The sequence below is a fragment of the Bos taurus genome, chromosome 13, assembly GCF_002263795.3.
Source record: "Bos taurus isolate L1 Dominette 01449 registration number 42190680 breed Hereford chromosome 13, ARS-UCD2.0, whole genome shotgun sequence".
Taxonomy (NCBI): Eukaryota; Metazoa; Chordata; class Mammalia; order Artiodactyla; family Bovidae; genus Bos; species Bos taurus.
In genome coordinates, this window is record NC_037340.1 from 31,489,662 (window position 1) to 31,511,338 (window position 21,677).

The following is a 21,677-nucleotide window of genomic DNA, read 5'->3' on the forward strand; positions in this document are numbered from 1 at the left end:
GCAGCCCAAATGTTTTAAGAGGAACTTATAGGGCTCAAGGGCTTTAAACCTAGAAGGTACAATTGATTTTGGCTATGTTTCTCTCACTCTCTGTGGAAATGAAACCTTATTAATTCTGAAAGTCTGTATTCTCCCTAGATCCTAGGCATGGCGATACTATAACCACAACCCCTGAATGCTCTAGAGTGATACTAAATGCACATCCTGCATTCAATATCAGAGGACTTGTGAATTTGCACATCACAAAAACCTCTTTCTTTTGTGCTTGTGCAAGGGGACAGAATGTGTTATTTTTCTAATTACTCACATCCTTCCAGAAAGAGACTGAATATCTCACAAGCTCATTGCCGTGTGACTTGTGCTGCTTCCCTATGGCCATTATTAAACGGCCTTGACTTGTCCTCGTCCTTGACTCTGGGCTTGGCCACAGGGCTTGCTTTGCCCAAATGAATGTGAGCAGAAGTGATGTGCCTGTTTCCAAGAACAAGCTTTGGGAGTCACTACGTAATTCAACCACCTTTTCTTTTCTGCTCTTACAAGACTAAGAGCTGGGGTCCCAGGGACAGATGGAACAGGGGACCAGATCAGCAGAGATGCCCCTGACCCCACACTGACATGTTAACATGTGTGGAGAATAAGCATAAGTCGTTGTAAGCCATAGAAATTTTCCGTTATTGTTTCTGATTTTATTGTTGTTGACTTTTCATTATTGAAATCTAAACTAGAGAAAGATGACTCATATTTGAGCCTGGTTTGAACCAAAAATATAGTTTTTTTTTAAGAAGTCAGCTGGGTGGAATGGGGCATAGGAGGGAGACTCAAGAGAGAAGGAATATATATATATATATATATATATATACACACACACACACACACATAATTATGACTGACTCACGTTGGTGTATAGCAGAGACCACCACAACACTGTAAAGCAATTATCCTCCAAAAATAAAAGTCAGCTAAAGTCATGCCATGGTCACTTGCAGAGGCATCACCACACCAAATCCATTCTTTACTGTAGGTCACATTTGCAAAGAAATGACAAGGACCATTTCAAATTTTACTGTTCTGTGGATGAGGCCCAGATTTTTCATTGATTGTGCTATTTATTCAGCAAACACTGATTTTTTTCAGGCTCAGAGATCGAATTTATAACCTGTGACCTATGATTTAACCCTACAGGACAGCCCAAATGGCTTCTGATTTTTACCTTCAGCAGATGGATCTAGTTCCTGATGACAAACTACTCATACAAAAGTGTGTTTTTTAATTTAAAAAATTAGTTCTTAAAAAGAAACTGTGTCTTGGTGATCTAAATAGGAAGGAAATCCAAAAACGAGGGGATGCATGTATATAGAGAGCTGATTCGCTTTGCTGTACAGCAGAAACTAAAACAACATTGTAAAGCAACCATACTCCAATAAAAATCAATTAAAAAAAAAAAAGAACCATGTCCTGTAGAAAGAGCTAAAACTAATTAGGCTTAAAAATACAGTTTATATGAACTGTGGGTGTGTCTGGAGCCCAGTGACAAGTAAGCTTTAACATCTATAATGGATCAGGTCCCAGTGCAAGGTCTTAATACATGTGTTCATTTGTTTGTATCTGCTATGTGTCCAGATTTGTGTCCAGATAAAATGATTTTTAAAATATGGTTAAGTATCACATCCTAATTCAAAGCAAACCAAATATGCTGGCACTTAGGCTTGGTTCAACTGAGACAGCTAAAATCAGAGCCTTACTAACCTTACTATACAGTAGCATTTAACATGTGGCTTCTAGTGACGTGAGCCTCAAGCTGAAATGCCCCTTAGCTAAGTAAAGACTTGATCCTGGAGACCAACCTTCGTTCATCTGGAGGGGAATGGGACCCCCTTCCAAATGATAGATTAAAGGGTGAGGAGTAAGAGATGACAGAAGCCACAAGGACTAAAAATAGTTTTCTTAGGTTATTATCTTTCACAATTATTATGTTTTGTGATTTCATAGTTAAATTTTTAAAGCTTTTTATGCCTCTTGAAATAGTATTGCTTTTACTATCTCTACCAATAAAGTAAATTTGTCCTTTGTTTCTTTAATCTGCTTTTCTAAAACATGGAGTACATGTCTAGTTTTACCTAGAAGTGTGTTCCTCAGTTCAGTTCAGTTCAGTCACTCAGTCACATCTGACTCTTTGCGACCCCATGAATCACATCACGCCAGGCCTCCCTGTCTATCACCATCTCTCGGAGTTCTCACAAACTCACGTCCATCGAGTCGGTGATGCCATCCAGCCATCTCATCCTCTGTCGTCCCCTTCTCCTCCTGCCCCCAATCCCTCCCAGCATCAGAGTCTTTTCCAATGAGTCAACTCTTCACATGAGGTGGCCAAAGTACTGGAGTTTCAGCTTTAGCATCAGTCCTTCCAAAGAACACCCAGGGCTGATCTCCTTTAGGATGGGCTGGTTGGATCTCCTTGCAGCCCAAGGGACTCATAAGAGTCTTCTCCAACACCACAGTCCAAAAGCATCAATTCTTCAGCGCTCAGCCTTCTTCACAGTCCAACTCTCACATCCATACGAGGCCACTGGAAAAACCATAGCCTTGACTAGACGGACCTACATGATTGAAAACTCCAGTATGTCAGCTGCTGCCACCCTCTCTCCTCCTCCCACTGTCATCATTGGAATCACCGTCATGTTAACTTTCATTTCCTGGTGTGCCAGACACTGTGCTGCTGCTGCTGCTAAGCCGCTTCAGTCGTGTCCGACTCTGTGCGACCCCATATACGGCAGCCCACCAGGCTCCGCCGTTCCTGGGATTCTCCAGGCAAGAACACTGGAGTGGGTTGCCATTTCCTTCTCCAATGCATGAAAGTGAAAAGTGAAAGTGAAGTCGCTCAGTCAGGCTAAGAACATTTGAATAGTTTCCCTTTTCACTGAGCAAAGCTCAGTACATTCACATCCATGTACAAAGCCCTACAAGATTTAGTTCCTGTGTAACTCCTGTTTCTCTCTACATCGCCTCTGTTGATTCTAGCCACAGAGTCTATTTTCAGTTCTTCATATTTGTCGAATTTTTTTTTTCTCAGTTCCTCCTTCTCCTGGATCTTTGCATTTCTAATCCCTTCTCATCTTCAGACTCAAAATGTGACATCCTTAGGGAAGCTACCTCTAACGTTCAACTAAAGGCATCAGTCCTGTTATTTTCACTCATATATTTCTTTCCTTCATGATACTTTTCCCACCTTGAAAGTATGTAATTGTATGCTTGCATGTTTAATATCTCTGTGCTTTATACACCCATCCCCAACACAGAACCTGGCATGAACTTTGTTTGATTAACCATGCAGAGAATGAATAGATAAGTGGGTGAATGACCTCTTCTAATTATTCTTTAAAGAGTAGTCTTACTGTTTCTATTATGGATGAAGAAGCTGAGTTTAACTGATGTTAAATATCTTGCCTTTAGTGAAACAGAGAGTCAAAGTCCTTTCTCATGTTTCCATGCAATATTGTTCCATTTATATCAGAGAGCGCTAGCCATCCTCTTGATGTGCTCCAATAATTTGGAGCTTTCTTTCTTTTTCTTTCTCTTCCTTCCTTCCTTTCTTATTAGTGAGTGTGCTGGGCCTTTGTTGATGCATCTGGGCTTTCTCTAGTTGTTGCAAGCAGGGGCTACTCTCTAGTTGCGGTGGACAGGCATCTCATGGAAGCGGCTTTTCTTGTTGTGGAGCACAGGCTCTAGGACACGTGGGCTCACTAGTTGCGGTTCCCAGGCTCTAGAGCACAGGCGCAATAGTTGTGGCTCATTGGCTTATCGCTCTGTGGCATGTGGGATATTTCTGAATCAGGGATCTAACCCACATCTCCTTCATTGGCAGGAGAATTCTTTACCACTGAGTCACCAGGAAAGCCCCTGGAGTTTTCCTGATGATCTTGATTTTCATAGCTCCTCTTCTCACTCACTGCTCTCCATCTCACTAGTTCCGTGGGGTTTGTGATCTCCACATGAGCACACAACTCCTCTACACACAGGAAGGATTTATGCCATACAATCCCTTGAAACTCCAAACCTAGGTGGTTCTACCATCTCAGTCTATTCCCTGGCTCCCACCGTGCCAATGGGTAGAACTGTTTTCACCTGAACAAAAGCATATTTTATCACTTCATTAAAAGGCATCAGGATGACAAAGCAATTTTGGAAAAACTGTGCTGACAACAAAAATGCTAAGAAATTAGCCAAATGTTTCTAGTCTCTGCCAAAACTCCAAATCCAATATGATAAGAATGCAAGTTACTGGACATCGCCCGATGTCTTCTTTCTTTCTGCCATCTCTGGAAAGACACTTCTTTGAACTAAAATTGATTTCAACCTGTGCTTCACTAGAAAACATGCTACTCTGGTGTATCTGCTTGCTGCAGCCGCATTCCAGCTTCATTTGTCAGAGGTCTTACTCTTTCTCTGTCTTTTGGGTTTATGTCCTTAAGGACTTTTCTGTAAATCATCACAGTCATGAGGCTCTGACCAACACATCCCCTTGAGGGTGCCCAGTGAACTGAGGCAGACGGGAAGTCACAGACCTCCCTCACCCAATTCTGAGGCTGGAGCTGAACAGCTCTGCTGTCTGACAAAGAGTAAAAAGAGGTCCTTTGTGAATCTGAAGTCATCCCAAGACCTGTGGGGAGTGGGGAGATCTGTGCAGGGCCCAGCCGGGAGCAATGGGAGTGGAGGAGAGGAAGGAGGGAGGTAGGAGGTGATGAGAGGTTCAGAGGGAAGACCGGTCTTCAGTCTTCCAGCTGACTGTGCTTCCCCCTTCCCCATTAATTTTATTCTTTCTTTAAAATCTTAGAGATTTTATCTGGCTTTGATTTGTAGCACTTTCTTTTTACTTTCTACATTGTCTTTCATTTCACTTTCTATTTCCTTCCTTAACCCAGTAATTACTCAGGAGAGTGTTTATAGGTTTTCAAGAAGTCGGACATTTAAATTTTTTAACAGTTATTTCTACTTGCTTCTCATTATAAAGAGATGTACAATTTCTGCATTGTGAATTTTCTGGGATTGGCAAGAGGTCTAAAATATGATTAATCTGTCAATTAGTGATACTTGTAGAATGGGTACACATGCCTTAGATTTCAGAAGCCAAATTTAGTGTTACTTACTTCTCCCTGTCTTATTAATCATAGTTTGTTTTTGTTTTTCTTTCTTCTTCTAAGAAGGAACAACTTCCCCAGAAGCCTCCTGTTTCCCCAGAAGGCCCCTCTCCTCCTGCTCCCTTTCCTGTCTTGGTGGGGAGGGAACAGACGATGTGGGATGGGTCAAGGAGATCTAGTGAGGGCAACAGCTGTATTCATTTCCTTCCATACCCCATTTCAAGCCCTGCTGGCAGCATCACACAAGCTTCTGAGATTATTATTCAGCCTAGTACTTGATTCTCTGGGATTAAAATTAAACTTTCATTACTACCTTATGTGTCCTTCACTCAGAGTTCTGATGACTTACATCACTTATGGAATATTAATTAGGTGCTGCTTTTTATTCTGGAAAGATAGTTCTTCACATTTGTTGAACTAGTCTTTACAATTTAAAAGCTCTCTTAACAAAACAGGCGGACAACAGTTGATCTATTCTTGCTATACTTACTCTTTTGTTACAAGCCACATCACCCGTGGGCAATATACATTTTTAGAAGTGGAAACTTTAGCTGAGAAGTGATATAAGTCCAAGAATTAAAATATAAATGTATGTTTCTTGTTTAAAAAAGAAGAAAGATATGCTACACTGAATGTGGCAATACCACATTTATGATCCTTTGCAGTTAAATTTTATTCTCAAATAAATGTTTATGGAGCTTTCTTACTGAACACAAAGTCTTTCCAAACCACACTACATGTGAAAGAGACATACTAGAGATTGACATTTTAATCTACATTTAAAGGACATATTCACATGGCAACAAGACATCTGGAGTTATAAATGAGAAGATTTGGGATTCTTAGAAATACATCTCAGTTTAGTTTAGTTCACTCAGTCGTGTCTGACTCTTTGCGACCCCATGAACTGCAGCCCACCAGGCCTCTCTGTCCATCACCAACTCCCAGAGTTTACTCAAACTTATGTCCATTGAGTCGGTGATGCCATCCAACCATCTCATCCTCTGTTGTCCCCTTCTTCTCCTGCCTTCAATCTTTCCCAGCATCTGTTCCCACTCAAAAGAAGAGTTCCTATAATCATTCTCCCACACCTATCTAGAATTACCTTTCTGTTCTTCATCCTTTCTAAAATGTGGCGGGGAGGGGGGTGGTCCTTCTCTCTCACACAAATAGAGTTAATAAATGGCAAAATCATCCTTCTTCCAAACCAGCAATATCTTAAATACTACACTTCTTTGTTTACTCCTTTGATTAAACATGTCATTTTAAACACTTTTTAAAACTAAAACCAACATTGAGGAGAATGATATATTGAGTCATAATAATGTCATTTGAATTTGGTTCCAGTATCACTTTACCCACTGTCTAAAGCATATGAAAAGTGTTGGATATACTTTTCCTAAAAGGGCTTAGTTCACAAATTTTCCCAGTAGGTAGATATGATTAAAGGTCAGAACTTTGATCTAAGTCAGTATACATCTATCTAGACTACTACATGTAGGTACAGCTAAATCCTGTTCCAACAATAACCAGAATTTGACCTTTGTGATCTCAATTTTCTCATTTGTAAAATTAAGGATTTGTATTAAATGACTTCTGAGACCCTGCTGGTGCTAAATTTCTATAAATCAATTGGCTGTATTTCTGTAGGACAGTCAAGGTTATATAGAAAAGTCTATTCAATTATTCAAATCACTGTATATGACCTGTCCTTCTGATAACAAAGTTCTTTTATTTTTTCCATCAATAACCCTTGAGGGACATTTGATCAAGACTCTGTGGTTATTAGTGCACATTAGAATGTTGATACTTCAGTGGCCAACTATGAAAGGTTCTCATCCGATGTCTCTGAACTAATGCGTTCAAGGCAGGAGGCAGAAATTTGACCTGAAAAGACTTGCATTTGTAATGTTTTTAATTCTTCAAGCTTCTTTTTTTATTTATTTCCTTGATTTATCCTTATAAAGTGTAGGAGGAAAGGTAGGGCATCTTACAGAAGTAGGAACTCAAGTATGTAGATAAAGAATTGTCCAAGGCTTCACTAGTGGCTCAAATGGTAAAGAATCGGCCTGCAATGCAGGAGACCTGGATTCAGTCCACCTGGAAAAGGGAATGGCTACCCACTCCAGTATTCTTACCTGGAGAATTCCATGGCTAGATGAGATTGGCAGGCTCCAATCCATGGGGTTGCAGAGTTGGACACAACTGAGCAACTACCAGTTTCAGTATACAGTCATCACAGGACTGAACGAAAATAAGAACTTAGAGTGTTGGGTGGAGATGGTGGAATAGAAAGACCCAGAGCTCAGTTCCTCCGATGGAGACACCAAATTTACAACTATTTACAGAGCAGCTATCAATGAGAACAACCTGAAGACTAGCAGAAGAGATTCCCAACTAAATATGTAAATAAGGAACCATAATGAGATAGGCAGGAATGGCAGAGATGCAATATAGTCAAGACCCATAACACCAGGTAGGTGGCCCACAAATGGGAAGATAATCACAGTTGCAGAAAGTTTCCCCCAGGGAGTAAGGGCATCTAGCACAGTAAGTACTCTCTAAGTGTGAACTATTTTTACTATTCTTCAATTTAAAAAAAAAAAAAAGATGTTGGAAATTTAGTTTTTATTTATATAACAATGCCTAAAATTGCTTCATAATGAAAAACTCTGATGTACTTTATGAGGGACTTTAGAAAACATAAACTGAATGAATATACACATTTACCATCTGAGTTTAAAACTTCTAGATTTAAAATATATTACTGTGGTTTCATTGTCAATGTACTTGTTCATTATTGAGTTAAGTCCAGATCTTATGCTAGAATTCTATGCTTCCTCTCTCTACATGTGGAGGAGGGAAGAAGGTAAGAGGTTACTTGGGTTTTTCCTGGAAAAATGAATTGGTCTAACTTTCATGGGCAAACATAATTGTCAGTGCCTCCCTAAGTTTATTGAAAATGATTGTACCCAACAAAAAGTATTTTGTTTCTCTTACTCTACACTTTAATTTGTGGCTTGACCAGTGAAATACCAGACGAGGCAAACAAAAGCTGCCTTTTTGTCTCAGATAGTCTTCTTATTACATCCATTACACACATTTAAATCAGAGTTAAAATTTTCAGTAGGAGGGCAAGCAGAACTGATGAAGAAAAAAAAAATCTCTAAAACAAAGATTATTCAATGCTTTAAGTTCACTCTCTGCCACTGACTATCTAGCTCACCCAGGCAAGGCCTTTTACTTTTCTGGGGTGAGTTTCCTCCCATGTAAAACTGTCCTGTACAATCTCTGAATTCTGTATCCTATTAGTAAATGCTATTAGTTTTACTCATTTTCATTCACCCTGGTTATTAGGGCTCAGTTTAGAAGCTTGTGGGCTTCCCTGGTGGCTCAGACAGTAAAGAATCTGCCTGCAATGCAGGAAACCCAGGTTTGATCCCTGGGTCAGGAAAATCCCTTAGAGAAGGGAATGGCTACCCACTCCTGTATTCTTATCTGGAGAATTCCATGGACAGAGGAGCCTGCTGGGCTACAGTCCATGGGGTCACAAAGTGTCAGACATGACTGAGTGACTAACACTTAATAGCTTGTAATGTAGCACTACTATGAATTTCTAGTCTCAGCTTTCATTTTTGTCCTTTGCTATTCTATTACCCATCTCCTGTTTCACCATCTGTAGATCTATTTTTGGCAAAATTCTTTCATATTCTCTAGAACAGGTGTTGTTAGACCTTAGCCTGCAACAAAATCAGCTGGCTGGGTTGGTGGGCAGGGGAATCTGTGAAAGCACAGATTGCTGAGCTGATTCCCTAGAGGTACTGATTCAGGAAGTCTGGGACAGGACACAGGTTTATACTACCTAACATCCAGACCATCCAGGTGATCTGGGCGCCGTAGACCCAACAACCATTTGAAGACCTCGGCTCTACAGAATATAAAAAAATGTTGACAAACATTATCTAAGGGTCACTCAGTAGCAAAGCTTACCTCAATGTAACTATGAGAACAGCCACTTTGGCCTTCCAGCTCCACGACGGTGAAGTTGACCTGTATTTGCTCTCCCGGGGGCTGCTTTATGGTGTAGATGCATTGTCTGTCGTGCATGAAAGGTCCAGACAAATCGGCAAAGAGAAGACCCTCTGGGTCTGTGTAGTTCCCTCCACATTGTAGGTCCGCTAAAGACAGCATAGAAGAGAAGGGAAAGGTCACGCAGACAGACATTCCTCCAGCTCCCAGGCATGAGACACAATTTTTAAAAATTATACACACATACATACCATCATACTCCCACTCTATTCACCCTGAACAGACTTAGACTTTTCATTACAAGATTTTTCAGCTTGACATGTATTTGTGGGACAGCCTAAAGAAATGGCTATAGAAATGTGTGATCTAACTTTCAATCTAACATCCTCTTAGATAAATTGCTTTTGAAATGCATTTATGCTTTCCTGCATGCCAAAGAGATGTGAGGCAGTTTATATAACATATGTAACAAAATAAAATATGTAACTAGAAAAATGAAACGGATTAAAGGAATAATGAATACAGAATAGCAAGATATGGTCGGGGGTGGGGGGGAAGTTGTTACGCACAGAAAACAGGTATGGGCTACAGAAATTACAGAAAGTCAGCAGCAGATTCAGCCTGAAGCCAAAATAAATGAGGAAAGAAGACTAGTGAAAAGATGTTTCTTGTTATCTTTCCTGATATTGAGACTTAAAAGGTGTTTCTCTTGTGAATTCTCATCAGGGCACAATGATGTATGTGAAGAACAAAATCCTCTACAGACCTAAAATAAAAAATAAAATGATGGAGCATTTCACTGTTTTTTTTTTTTTTTTTGGTTGGTTTGCTTTAAGGTAGCAATGCAAGTTAAAGATAAAATAGCTATAAATCTGACATATCTCAAGAGAGACTGCATTTCCCTTTTGTTTCTCCCAACAACACACCCAATAACAGCTAAGGAACTAATGTATGAATTATTTAATTTTAGGGGCCTCACACATATTTACCATAAGTGGATCCCCGAATTTAGGGGCTAAGGAGTATTATAGCATTAATAATAGAACACTAGGAAAACAAAGAAATTTGTAGCAATGAAAGAAATATTTATAAATACACATAATCAGTATGAGTAAGTCATCCTCAGCCCCACAGTAAAATACAGAACAGCTATGAGCAAAGCACTGTCCTTCAAGTTGATATTAAGCTCCTAGTCATCAAGGTACTTACAAGGTGATGTTAAGTAGGTGATAAGAAACCCTTGGTCATTAATCTCGTTGTCAGAATGGAAATGAATCCTGGCAAAGGGACCCGTAGTCTGGAGTGGGGGTGCAGAGAGAGTGGTGCAGAATTTCCCAAGAACAGGGTCCTGATGCAAAGGACCATCTCGAATCTAAAACAAGAGGAGGAGTCATTATGTTCAACGTGGTCAGATTTTAACAAGCCTAGCCATTTTGTACATTAACTTTAGAAAACTTGTCTTTTAAGTGATGGCTCTGGGAGGTTCTCCTGTTACCTGTGAATCCACCACACAGTTGGGGTTCGGGGAAGGGTAATCTCCTCCCATCATTCAGATGCCTTACATTTGCTCTGAATTTTAACTCTGAGGCTAAATGTATACTCTGAATGTGTCTCAGGAAAATTTTTCATTATTTTCTTTCCTAGGTTTCCCCCAACCCCAAGTGTTTGGTTTCTTTTAATTGTTCATTCATTCATTTATGGTTATGCCGTGCAGCTTGTGGGATCTTAGTTCCTGGACCAGGGATGAACCCTCTGCAACAAAAGCACCAGGTCCTAACCACTCAGATGCCAGGGAACTCTCCAGATGTTCGTTTTGAAATGATAAATTCCTAATGATCGAGAAGAAGAAATGAATATAGGCAAAGAAAACAGAAGAGGAAGGAATGCCAGCAATATCCACTGATGCACAGCTTGGTCTAAATACTTAGGAGGATCAGAAATGGGAAAGGAAGTAATGTGAGATTCAGTTCAGTTCAGTTCAGTCGCTCAGTCGTGTCCGACTCTTTGCAACCCCATGAATTGCAGCACGCCAGGCCTCCCTGTCCATCACCGACTCCCGGAGTTCACTCAAACTCAGGTCCATCGAGTCGGTGATGCCATCCAGCCATCTCATCCTCTGTCGTCCCCTTCTCCTCCTGCCCCCAATCCCTCCCAGCATCAGAGTCTTTTCCAATGAGTCAACTCTTTGCATGAGGTGGCCAAAGTACTGGAGTTTCAGCTTTAGCATCATTCCTTCCAAAGAAATCCCAGGGCTGATCTCCTTCAGAATGGACTGGTTGGATCTCCTTGACGTCCAAGGGACCCTCAAGAGTCTTCTCCAACACCACAGTTCAAAAGCATCAATTCTTCTTAGATGCAACATAAAAACCGTTTTGTGAATTTAAAAAGTGAAATTTTAATAGTAATTAAGTACTGCACTAATGATGACTGACCTTAGCAAATCTTTTTACTGGCTGGGTTTTAATCTGTTAAATAATCATGCCAGCCATTCTATGATCCTGTTGTAATTGCAAATTCTGTACTGCATAGAATACCAGGGCACCAATGAACGAAATCATATTTTAATATGATTAATTTTGTCCACTCAAATTATTTGTTCTACCGGTAGCGAAGTTATAGGGCAGCATTACTTTATTCCAGTAATTTAACTAGTTCCTTGAAATATTCTTGAGAAATGAGAGGCATTTCAATATTATTGGAATGATTGGTCTTTTCCATTACATGCATATCCAGGAATTAACATGTAGGAATGAAAAAACTGTCTCTAATTTGATATTAATAGAATATATTGAAATTAACTTCAAAAAATTTTACTTTAATGTCAACATCTACAGGATTATCTTGCCGAGATTTTCCAGTTATTCCCAAAGGTTTCAAATCCATTACACTTGCTAAATTACTAATGACTTCAGCTCATGGAGATTCCTGTCTGACAGCCATACACTTCCATTTTTATCAGTAATTCCATTATGCTCCATTCTTCTCTAATGGACTTGGGAAACCATACTATCTTTTATCACTGCTGCAAGGGACTCAGAGACTTATGGTGGTAAACAAGATGGGAACAACATATGAATTCAATCTTCTCAATGATCTTTTAAGTTTACAAATACAGAGCCATGTTTTTGATAGACCTACATGCTTATAGCATTTGAATATAACAAATGGCACATGTTTCCTCTTTCATATTTTAATCTTTTACTAATGATAAACTGGAGGGACAGAGGGTGACTTCTTTCTTCCCAGTGACAATATCGATACAGCCAGTGAGGCACACCCTTCAGCAATCCAAACACAATTGCTATTAGGTTACTTTTCTTCATGGAACCCTAGAGTCAACTTGTGAAACACCTTGGCAGTTTATAGCAGACAACTGAAGATTTGAATCTGCTATGGAGAAGACAGCCGTTCCTCGGTGTTGATTTCATAAAATCTGCTATTCCCATGGGAAGAAACTGGGCTTCTGGGAAATGACAGGGGAAGGCAGGGCAGTCTGTTTCCCACATTTAAATGGAACCCATAAGAAACAACAAGCTGGCACAGCTAAGAATGGAGTGTTTCCGAGAATTCCCCGGCGGTCCAATGGTTAGGACGCCACACTTTCACTGCTGACAAAATAGGGAGTTACAAGATCTAGATGTCCATCGGCTACCTATTGAAGCTAACAAATTTTGGTCATCCAAGGGCATCGTTAATAATGGTTCCCTGAGTTCTAATCATATCATGATAAATTCCATCTAAATCCAATTGTTGGACTTCTCTGGTGGTGCGGTGGATAAGAATCTGCCTTCCAACGTGGGAAACAGATTCAATCCCTGGTCCAGGAAGACCCCACACGCCAGGGAGCAACTGTGCCAGGAGCCTCTGTGCCACAACTACTGAGTCCGTGCTCCAGAGCCCCTGCTTCACAAGGAGAGAAGCCACCGCAATGAGGAGCCCATGCACCACGACAAGGAGTAGCCCCAGCTCTCCGCAACTAGAGAAAGCCGGCACACAATAATGAAGATCCAGCGCAGCAAAACTAATAAATAAATAAATACAATGGTCTACCTCAAGATAATCTTTGCTACAGTCATCATGGTGCTCCAGGCTCAAGGTCCCAAACGTAAATGTGATCAGGAGGTCAGGACTAGTTATCACCCTCCAGACACAATCTCTTCCTGGAGGATACTTTCCAGGATACCCCGGAGACTTAATAGAACCATAAGTTCCAGTCAGCATACCTCCGCACTCTGAAATAAGAGGAAAAAATAACTTTACATTTGTATGCAACTTATAATTCATGTAGAATTATCATAGCCCTTACTGCAAGAAGAAAGGCTTTGTATAAATAACAAGGTGCAGTTTTGGACACCCTCATAAATTAAGCATGACTTTCTGTTTTCCAGTTTTATAAAGTTATAAAACCAGGAGTACCGATAGATAAATAAATGAATCACCCGTGTATCAAGCTCCATGCTTATTAGCCATCTCGTGGTGATACGATTTAAAATGCAGTGCTGAACTGTCTGAGTGATGAATAATGGGATGACAGATTTATTTTTTCACTTTGAAAGAGAATAATTCCTGTACCTTAACTCTATTAAAGTAAAGTTGATTTACAATGTTAATTTCAGGTATACAGCAAAGTGATTCAGAAAAAAAAAAAAAAATATATATATATATATATACACACACTCTTTTTCAGATTTTTTTCCATTATAAGTTGTTACAAGATATTGAATATAGTTCCCTGGCTTTAACAGTAGGTCCTTATTGTTTATCTATTTTATACATAGTAGGGTATATCTGTTAATCCCAATCTCCTAATTTATCCCTACGCTTCCCTTTTATGCATTAACTCTTAAAAATTTCTGGAACTTCTGTCAGCCTCTAAGTCTTTCAACAAATGAGGTCATTTTATACATTAGAAAAGTTCAGTGCTACATAATTTTCATTTGAAAAGATTAGCAGTCTTAACCCTGAGATACAGACCATTGATTTTATAAATGAAGAAATTCACATATCTATGGGTGGTTGAACCACCCTCCCAGGAATGGAGTTGGGGAAGAATGGCATCCAGCTTTCTGACACTCACGCCACCATCTCACCTCCACTATATCCTACTAACCCCCTAAAATTGCATATCATCTGTGGTGGCTATTGCATGTTACTATAAAAATAGGAAAAAAAAAAAAACAAACAGAAATCTAGATATAAATCTAGACTAGAGTAAATATAAATTAGAAAAAAAGTAAAATAAAGTGACATTTCACATATACAAGTTGTGGAATTCACATAACTATGCAGGTTATTAAAAAAAAAATATCGCTACCAAGGCCAAAAGTAAAACAAATTTAGTTACATGATTCTCACTGTTTCTAATGAGAAAACATCTCAGTTGCTCAGAGGAAGAAAAGCTTTTTTAAAAGCTTTTTTAGTATTTAAAAAATTATCATATAAGTAAAAAAAATAAAGTGCCATAAGCAAAGCAAAATATTAATAGAAATCTAGGGAAAACATAGTATATAATACAATGAGTTAATATCCCTAAAATGTGAAGAGCTTCTCAAAAGAATAGAGATATAAACAAAGAGTTCATTGAAAAGTGAAAAGTACCTCCTGACGTAATTATTTTTGCAAAAACAAAACTGAATTTGATCAAACACTCCCTGTGTGCATTTCTCAACCTGCAGTGCAGGGCAGTGGGGCCCAAACAGCAGAAACAGCAATATTCTTGCTGGTGAAAGAAATGAAACTCAGATTGTTGGGCCAAGAAAGTGGCTGGGACTTGCGAACAGAGTATTACAGAAAAGGCAGCTGCATGAAAATAGCATCCAAAAAAATGTGTCCTTGGGTCCTTAGCCAAAGCCTAAGCTGAAAACACAAAGGGGAAGACTGCAGACCAACAGGAAATAGGAGACAAAGCCCAAACCTCTGTGTGTAATTTGAAACCCAGAAGGAGAGAAGGGAGCGGAAAAATGACAGAAGCAGAGGAGAAAATCATATCTCAAAAGATTTAGAAAAAGTATTTGATGTTTTAGCATCCATTCATAATAAGCTAGAAATAAAAGGTGAGAGCTGAAAATGTTCGTAAATTCTTTGGCACTTCTCCCACGGAGAAGTAGGGTCTGTGGCTCTTCCTCTTGAATATGGGTGGGCTTATGACTGCTTCAAACAATTTTTTTTTTCTTTTCTTTTTTCTTTTTTGGCCACACCACACAGCTTGTGAGATCTTAGTTCTCTGACTAAGGACTGCACCCACATCCTCAGCAGTGAAAACGCAGTCTTTGTTAGCCACTGGGCCTCCAGCGCATTCCTGTGACTGCTTCAGCCAGTTAAAACTAAAGCAGAAATAACACAACATGACCTCTAAGGAAAGGTCAGTAACAGTTAGGTGGTACCTGCCTGGTCCTGTTGCAATGCGTGTTCTGAGAGAAGCCAATGCTGGAAAGAAGTTCCACTACAGGGCCTTCCACTACTAAGACCACCACAGGAGAGGGGCTGCAGGTAGGCATTCAAGTCAACAGCCTGGTTGAATTCTCATCCAGAGGCCAGCACCAATTGTTAGCCAAATGACTGAGTCATATCGGATTTCCAGCCTCATTGAGCCTTTAGATGACTACAGTCCCAGCCAATATCTGATTGTAACTGCTTAAGAGGTCAAGTGATTATTGCCATGCTGAGCCCTTTCCAAATTCCTGGTCCACAAAGTCAGAAATATAATAAGATGATTAATGCTCCACAATGCTAAATTTGTGTGTCATATGTTATCCAGCCGTAATAATTCAGAGTGAACTTCCTTAATGTGATAAAAGTTATTTACAAAAACTTAACAGCTAAAACACAACATTTAAAGGCAGAATATTGAACATTTCCCCATGAGGCTGGGAACAAGACAATGATACTCACTCCATCACTTTCATTCACTGTTATATTAGAAATTCGGGCCAAGCAAAGAAATAAGTCAAGGAAGAGAAATAACGGTTACAAAGACTGGCAAGAAATTAGAAAAACAGGTTGCATAACAAATTCACAGATAATATCACTGTGTATGTATAGAAATCCAAAAGACTCTACTGAAAAATGGTTAGAACTGATGAGTGAATTAGCAATACAGCTGGGTTCAAAACCAAATTTTTAAAATAAGTATGCACAGGATACCTCTATATATTAACAACAAATGAAAAAAATTTTTTAGAAAAACAGTATCATTTAACAAAATATTAAATAGCTAGGGGAAAAAATTAATAAAAGCTGTGGCATACTTAAGCATGGGAATCTACTAACCATTGCTAAATTAGAAGAGAACTAAGTAAATTAAGAAATAATCCATGTTCATGGATTGTCAGGGTCAATATTTTTAAGAAGTCATTTCTTCCCAAATTCATCATAGATTCAACAAGACTTGAATTGAAGCAGCAGATTGTTGAGGGAAGTTAACAAGTTCCATGTGTAAGGATCTAGCATATTTTGAAGAACAAGGTTAGAGGTTTTACACAACCAGATTTCAAGCTTCACTACTAAGCCAATGGGGCACAAGGATAAATAAACCAATAGAAAAGATGAGAAATTTCAGAAATAGATTCACAAATTTATTGATAAATGAACTGGAGGTTCAGTGTGCTGTTCTCACTTTTTTATATGTTAAAAAAAATTCATAGTAAAAAAAGTTTAAAAAATAGAGCACCAAAAACAAGCTAACCATAAAGGAACAAATCATCATATGACATGAAGATAAAAAAAAGAAAAGTACTAAATGAAGGAAGAGGCAGAGTCCTCAGTAACACCCCCGTGGTATTTACTAGTAGGGATTATAAAAATGCTGTTTAGTAATGTCATAAGGGACCCTTTAAGACTCATGCTGTTTAAACTCTTTCAGTTCATCTATATTTTATTATTTCTGAACACAAAATGGAAGGCCACTGCATTTTAGGGTTTTGTTTCTTTTTTTTTTTTTTAATAATTATAGAACTAAGATCTCAAAACAGCTAACGTATCCAAAAGTCTAATACTGATCAACAATTTATGTAGCCTCAAGAGCTTGCTTTATTTCTCTCCATGTTTTCACTTACCTGGTAGCTGTGTTTCCCATCTTATTGTAAAGCCTCTTTCACTTCTTAAATGTTCAGAATAGAGATGAAAATAGAGGGCGTTGTCACTACTGAGGAGCTCCTGAGGGGGGCTGGAGCCACAGAATCTTCCAAGCTGATGTGCTGCAGAGGAATCTCCATCGTGAATCTGAAGAAACTCGTGTGGACAGTTGTTTGTGGGTTCTAACTGAAAAAAAGTGAAAGTGATCCGCAGTACCTGAAAAAAGAAAAAAGGTCATAAGAGATTATTTTCCACTTCTATGTTAATTCTAAAGAATTTCTCCTACTAATTGGAAGCATTTCTATTGAGTTCCTTTCAAGAGACAGATCTATAATTTCCTATTACCTAATTATCCACAAATATGTACGACAATTCTATATATTAAGTGAAACTTGTGTTAAAAATTGCTTAGACCTTAACTTCAGCTAATATCAAAAATCTCAATATTAACACGATAGATTTGTAATGGCTTTACTGAGGTACAAAGAACTGTACATATTTAATGTGTACAGTTTGAGAAGTTTGCAAATATGTAAACACCTGTGACACCATCAATGGAGTCAATATAATAGACATAACCAACAGCTTCCAATTTCCTTCTCTCCCTCTCTCATTTTTTCTCTCTCTCTCTTCCTTGTAAGAACACGGCATGTGATCTACCTTCTTACATTTGAGTACAATGCTGTATTGGTACCTATAGGAACAATATTGTATGCCAGATCTCTAGAACTTAATCACCTTGTGCAAATGAAATGTTACACCCATTAAGTTATTGTTCAATGGGTTAATGAAATAGATTTACCTAGATTTCATTAATCGTAAAGTTCATTAAACAAAGCCACTCCAAATGTATAGCTAACAGTGCTTCCAAATCAGTAACATATATAATATGAATATCTACCTTGAATTAAATTTAACTGACAAATAAATAGCCTGCAGCCTACTCATAATTCATCAGTGACCCCCAGGGATGCTGATTCCTTTGTTGTTGCTCAGTTGCTCAGTCATGTCCGACTCTTTGAGATCCCATGGACTGCAGCACACCAGGCTTCCCTGTCCATCACCATCTCCCAGAGTTTGCTCAAACTCATGTGCATTCAGTCAGTGATGCCATCCAACCATCTCATCCTGTTGTCCCCTTCTCCTCCTGCCTTCAATCTTTCCCAGCATCAGGGTCTTTTCTAATGAGTCAGCTCTTTGCATCAGGTGGCCAAAGTATTAGATTTTCAGCTTCAGCATCAGTCCTTCCAGTGAATATTCAGGGTTGATTTCCTTCAGGGTTGACTAGTTTGATCTACATGCAGTCCAAGGAACTTTCCAAAGTCTTTTCCAACATCACAGTTTGAAAGCATCAATTCTCTGGCAGTCAGCCTTCTTTATGGTTCAACTCTCACATCCATACATGACTACTGGAAAAACCATAGCTTTGACTAGATGGATATTTGTTGGCAAAGTAACATCTCTGCTTTTTAATATGCTGTCTAGGTTGGTCATAGCTTTTCTCCCAAGGAGCAAGCGTCTTTTAATTTCATGGCTGCGGTCACCATCTGCAGTGATTTTAGGGCCCAAGAAAAGAAAGTCTGTCACTGTTTCCATTGTTTCCCCATCTATTTGCCATGAAGTAATGGGACTGGATGCCATGATCTTAGTTTTTGGAATGTTGCCTTTTAAACCAGCTTTTTCACTCTCCTCTTTCAACTCTATCACGAGGCTCTTTAGTTCTTCTTCACTTTCTGCCATAAGGGTGATGTCATCTGCATATCTGAGGTTATTGATATTTCTCCCGCCAATCTTGATTCCAGCTTGTGCTTCATCCAGCCTGGCATTTCACATGATGTACTCTGCATATAAGTTAAATAAGCAGGGTGACAATATACAGTGACGTACTTCTTTCCCAATCTGGAAGCAGTTCACTGTTCCATGTGTGGTTCTAACTGTTGCTTCTTGACCTGCACACAGACCTCTCAGGAGGCAGATAAGGTGGTCTCATATCAGTTTATTGTGAATCAAAGGCTTCAGTGTGTCAGGGAAGCAATAGATGTTTTTCTGGAATTCTCTTGTTTTTTCGCTATGATTGGACATTGGCAATTTGATCGCTGGTTCCTCTACCTTTTCTAAATCCAGCTTGAACATCTGGAAGTTCACAGTTCACGTACTATTGAAGCTTAGCTTGGAGAATTTTGAGCATTACTATGCTAGCATGTGAAATGAATGCAATTGTGTGGTAGTTTGAACATTCTTTGGCATTGCCTTTCTTTGGGATTGGAATGAAAATGGACCTTTTCCTGTCCTGTGGCCACTACTGAGTTTTCCAAATTTGCTGGCATATTGAGTGCAGCATTTTAACAGCATCATTTTAGGGTTTGAAATAGCTCAACTGGAATTCCATCACCTCCACTAGCTTTGTTCACAGTGATGCTTCCTAAGGCCTACTTGACTTCACACTCTAAGATGTCTAGCTCTAGATGAGCAATCACACCATTGTGGTTTACCATTGTGATAACCATTGTGTTTAATCTGCATCATTAATATCGTTTTTGTACAGTTCTTCTGTGTATTCTTGCCACGTCTTCTTAATATCTTCTGCTTCTGTTAGGTCCATACTTCTTCTGTCCTTTATTGTTCCCATCTTTGCATGAAATGTTCCCTTGGTATCTCTAATTTTCTTGAAGAGACCTCTAGTCTTTCCCATTCTATTGTTTTCCTCTATTTCTTTGCATTGAGCACTTAGGAAGGATTTCTTATCTCTTCTTGCTATTCTTCGGAACTCTGCATTCAGATGGGTATATCTTTCCTTTTCTCCTTTGCCTTTCACTTCTCTTATTTTCTCAGCTATTAGGGGTCTCTGAACCTCTCAGCTGATACCCAGCCTGGATGGATGGCTTAGGGTGTAGGCCTGTATAACGGGTATTCATCTTTGGTGTTTGGATGTCATTAAGGGATGAGAAATATCAAGAGCAGACATCAGGGAAAGGTACTATGAAGAGTTCTGAGTATGCAAGCAGGTGAGAATAAACATATAAATATGTCTCCAAGTTAAAATGTTAGACTGCGCAGACTTGAATATAGTAATATGACTAAAGAAACATAAAAGATTTTGTGCCGACAACCTCATCTGAAACAGCCAAACTATCAGAGGTGGTTGTTGAAAGAATCTAATTTATGATCTAAAACCACCACAGCATTCAGCTCGTGAAAAAGGGAATCAGGATGTTTTTGAAATGCTATGCTAGGGTACTTTTAATATCTCTTACCCAACATTACATCATTTTTGTCCTTGAAGCAATTTCAATGAAAATCAAATAAATGTTTATAAATTGAAGTATCCTTATTTCAATATTATATAAACTGTATTATGTAAACTGTGATGGGGATAAGAAAATTCACAATACTCAAGAAAAACAGCATAAAATTTTTTTACAAGCTCACAAGAAAAGCATTAAAAGTTTTTCACAAAATGATTTTTTTCTTGAAAGAAACATGTTTTCAATGTCAGGAAACAGAATTCATGAAAACTAAATGGAAGGAAGGAAATTCACATAACATACCCAATGGGAGATCAACTTTGGAGTTTACTCTATTGTGGGATCACCAGACCCCAAAGAATCCTTGCTCAAGGGAAAAAATATTTCTAACCTTGACAATGACCTCTGCAACATTAGTTTGCTGGGAAAAGTTAATAGTATTTCAAGGGAAAGCCTTAGCTAGTCAGATATGCAACTTTAATTTAATGAGTCCATGAGTTGGTTGAGAAGTAAATATTTGGAAAAGTCTGAGTAATGCTGGAGATAAAAGCACTAAAAACCTTGGGCTAGGATCTTAATTTGAAGACCATTTGCCCAGAAGTCCAGTCACTGGAGTCAAACACCCTGGGTTCAGGTCCCTGCAGGCCACTTAAAGACCTCACACCCCTGGACAGACGTCTCAGCTGCTCAAGGGTAAATGAGGTGATGGGAGTTAAAACGCAATAATTAAACATATGTAAAGCAATGAACATAGCATACCTGGAGAGTGTGCTGTCAGATAAGGAAACCATCTTAACAGCAGTCCCCATTTTGGCATAATGATCAACCTAACATTGAATGATCACTACCAGTTTGGTAACAATATGACTTTACAAATGGCTGACTTTCCGTCAGCCAACCCATGTAAAGAAGTGTCTGTACTGGACAAAGCACAGGCTTTGAAAGACAAACTTGGCTTTAAAATCCAACTAGTCCAATTACCAGATAAAGAGTGTTTTTAAAAACACTGCAAAGTGCACAGTTCAACTTTGTTTCCTCTGCAGTGTGTGGAGAGTCCCTCTCGGGGATGAATGGAAGCTTTCCCAATTACTTAGCTTCTCATAGTTTCCATTATTTCATCTACACAAATGAGGATACCAATACTGCAATTAAAAGAGTTAGTGTTAAAAGTTTTCGAGAAAGGTATACAAAATAC

General features: G+C 38.9%; 1 protein-coding gene across 1 annotated transcript in view; it reads right to left on the minus strand.

The window, feature by feature from the left end:
- CUBN (cubilin) overlaps window positions 1-21,677 on the minus strand; it is a 259,194-nt gene that overhangs the window by 213,259 nt on the left and 24,258 nt on the right. The window contains exons 14-17 of the mRNA NM_001192575.1: window positions 17,219-17,453; window positions 13,215-13,396; window positions 10,374-10,536; window positions 9,126-9,313 (exon numbers count right to left, since the gene is read on the minus strand). Coding sequence (NP_001179504.1) covers window positions 9,126-9,313; window positions 10,374-10,536; window positions 13,215-13,396; window positions 17,219-17,453 — 768 coding nt within the window. The remainder of the gene's footprint in view (window positions 1-9,125; window positions 9,314-10,373; window positions 10,537-13,214; window positions 13,397-17,218; window positions 17,454-21,677) is intronic.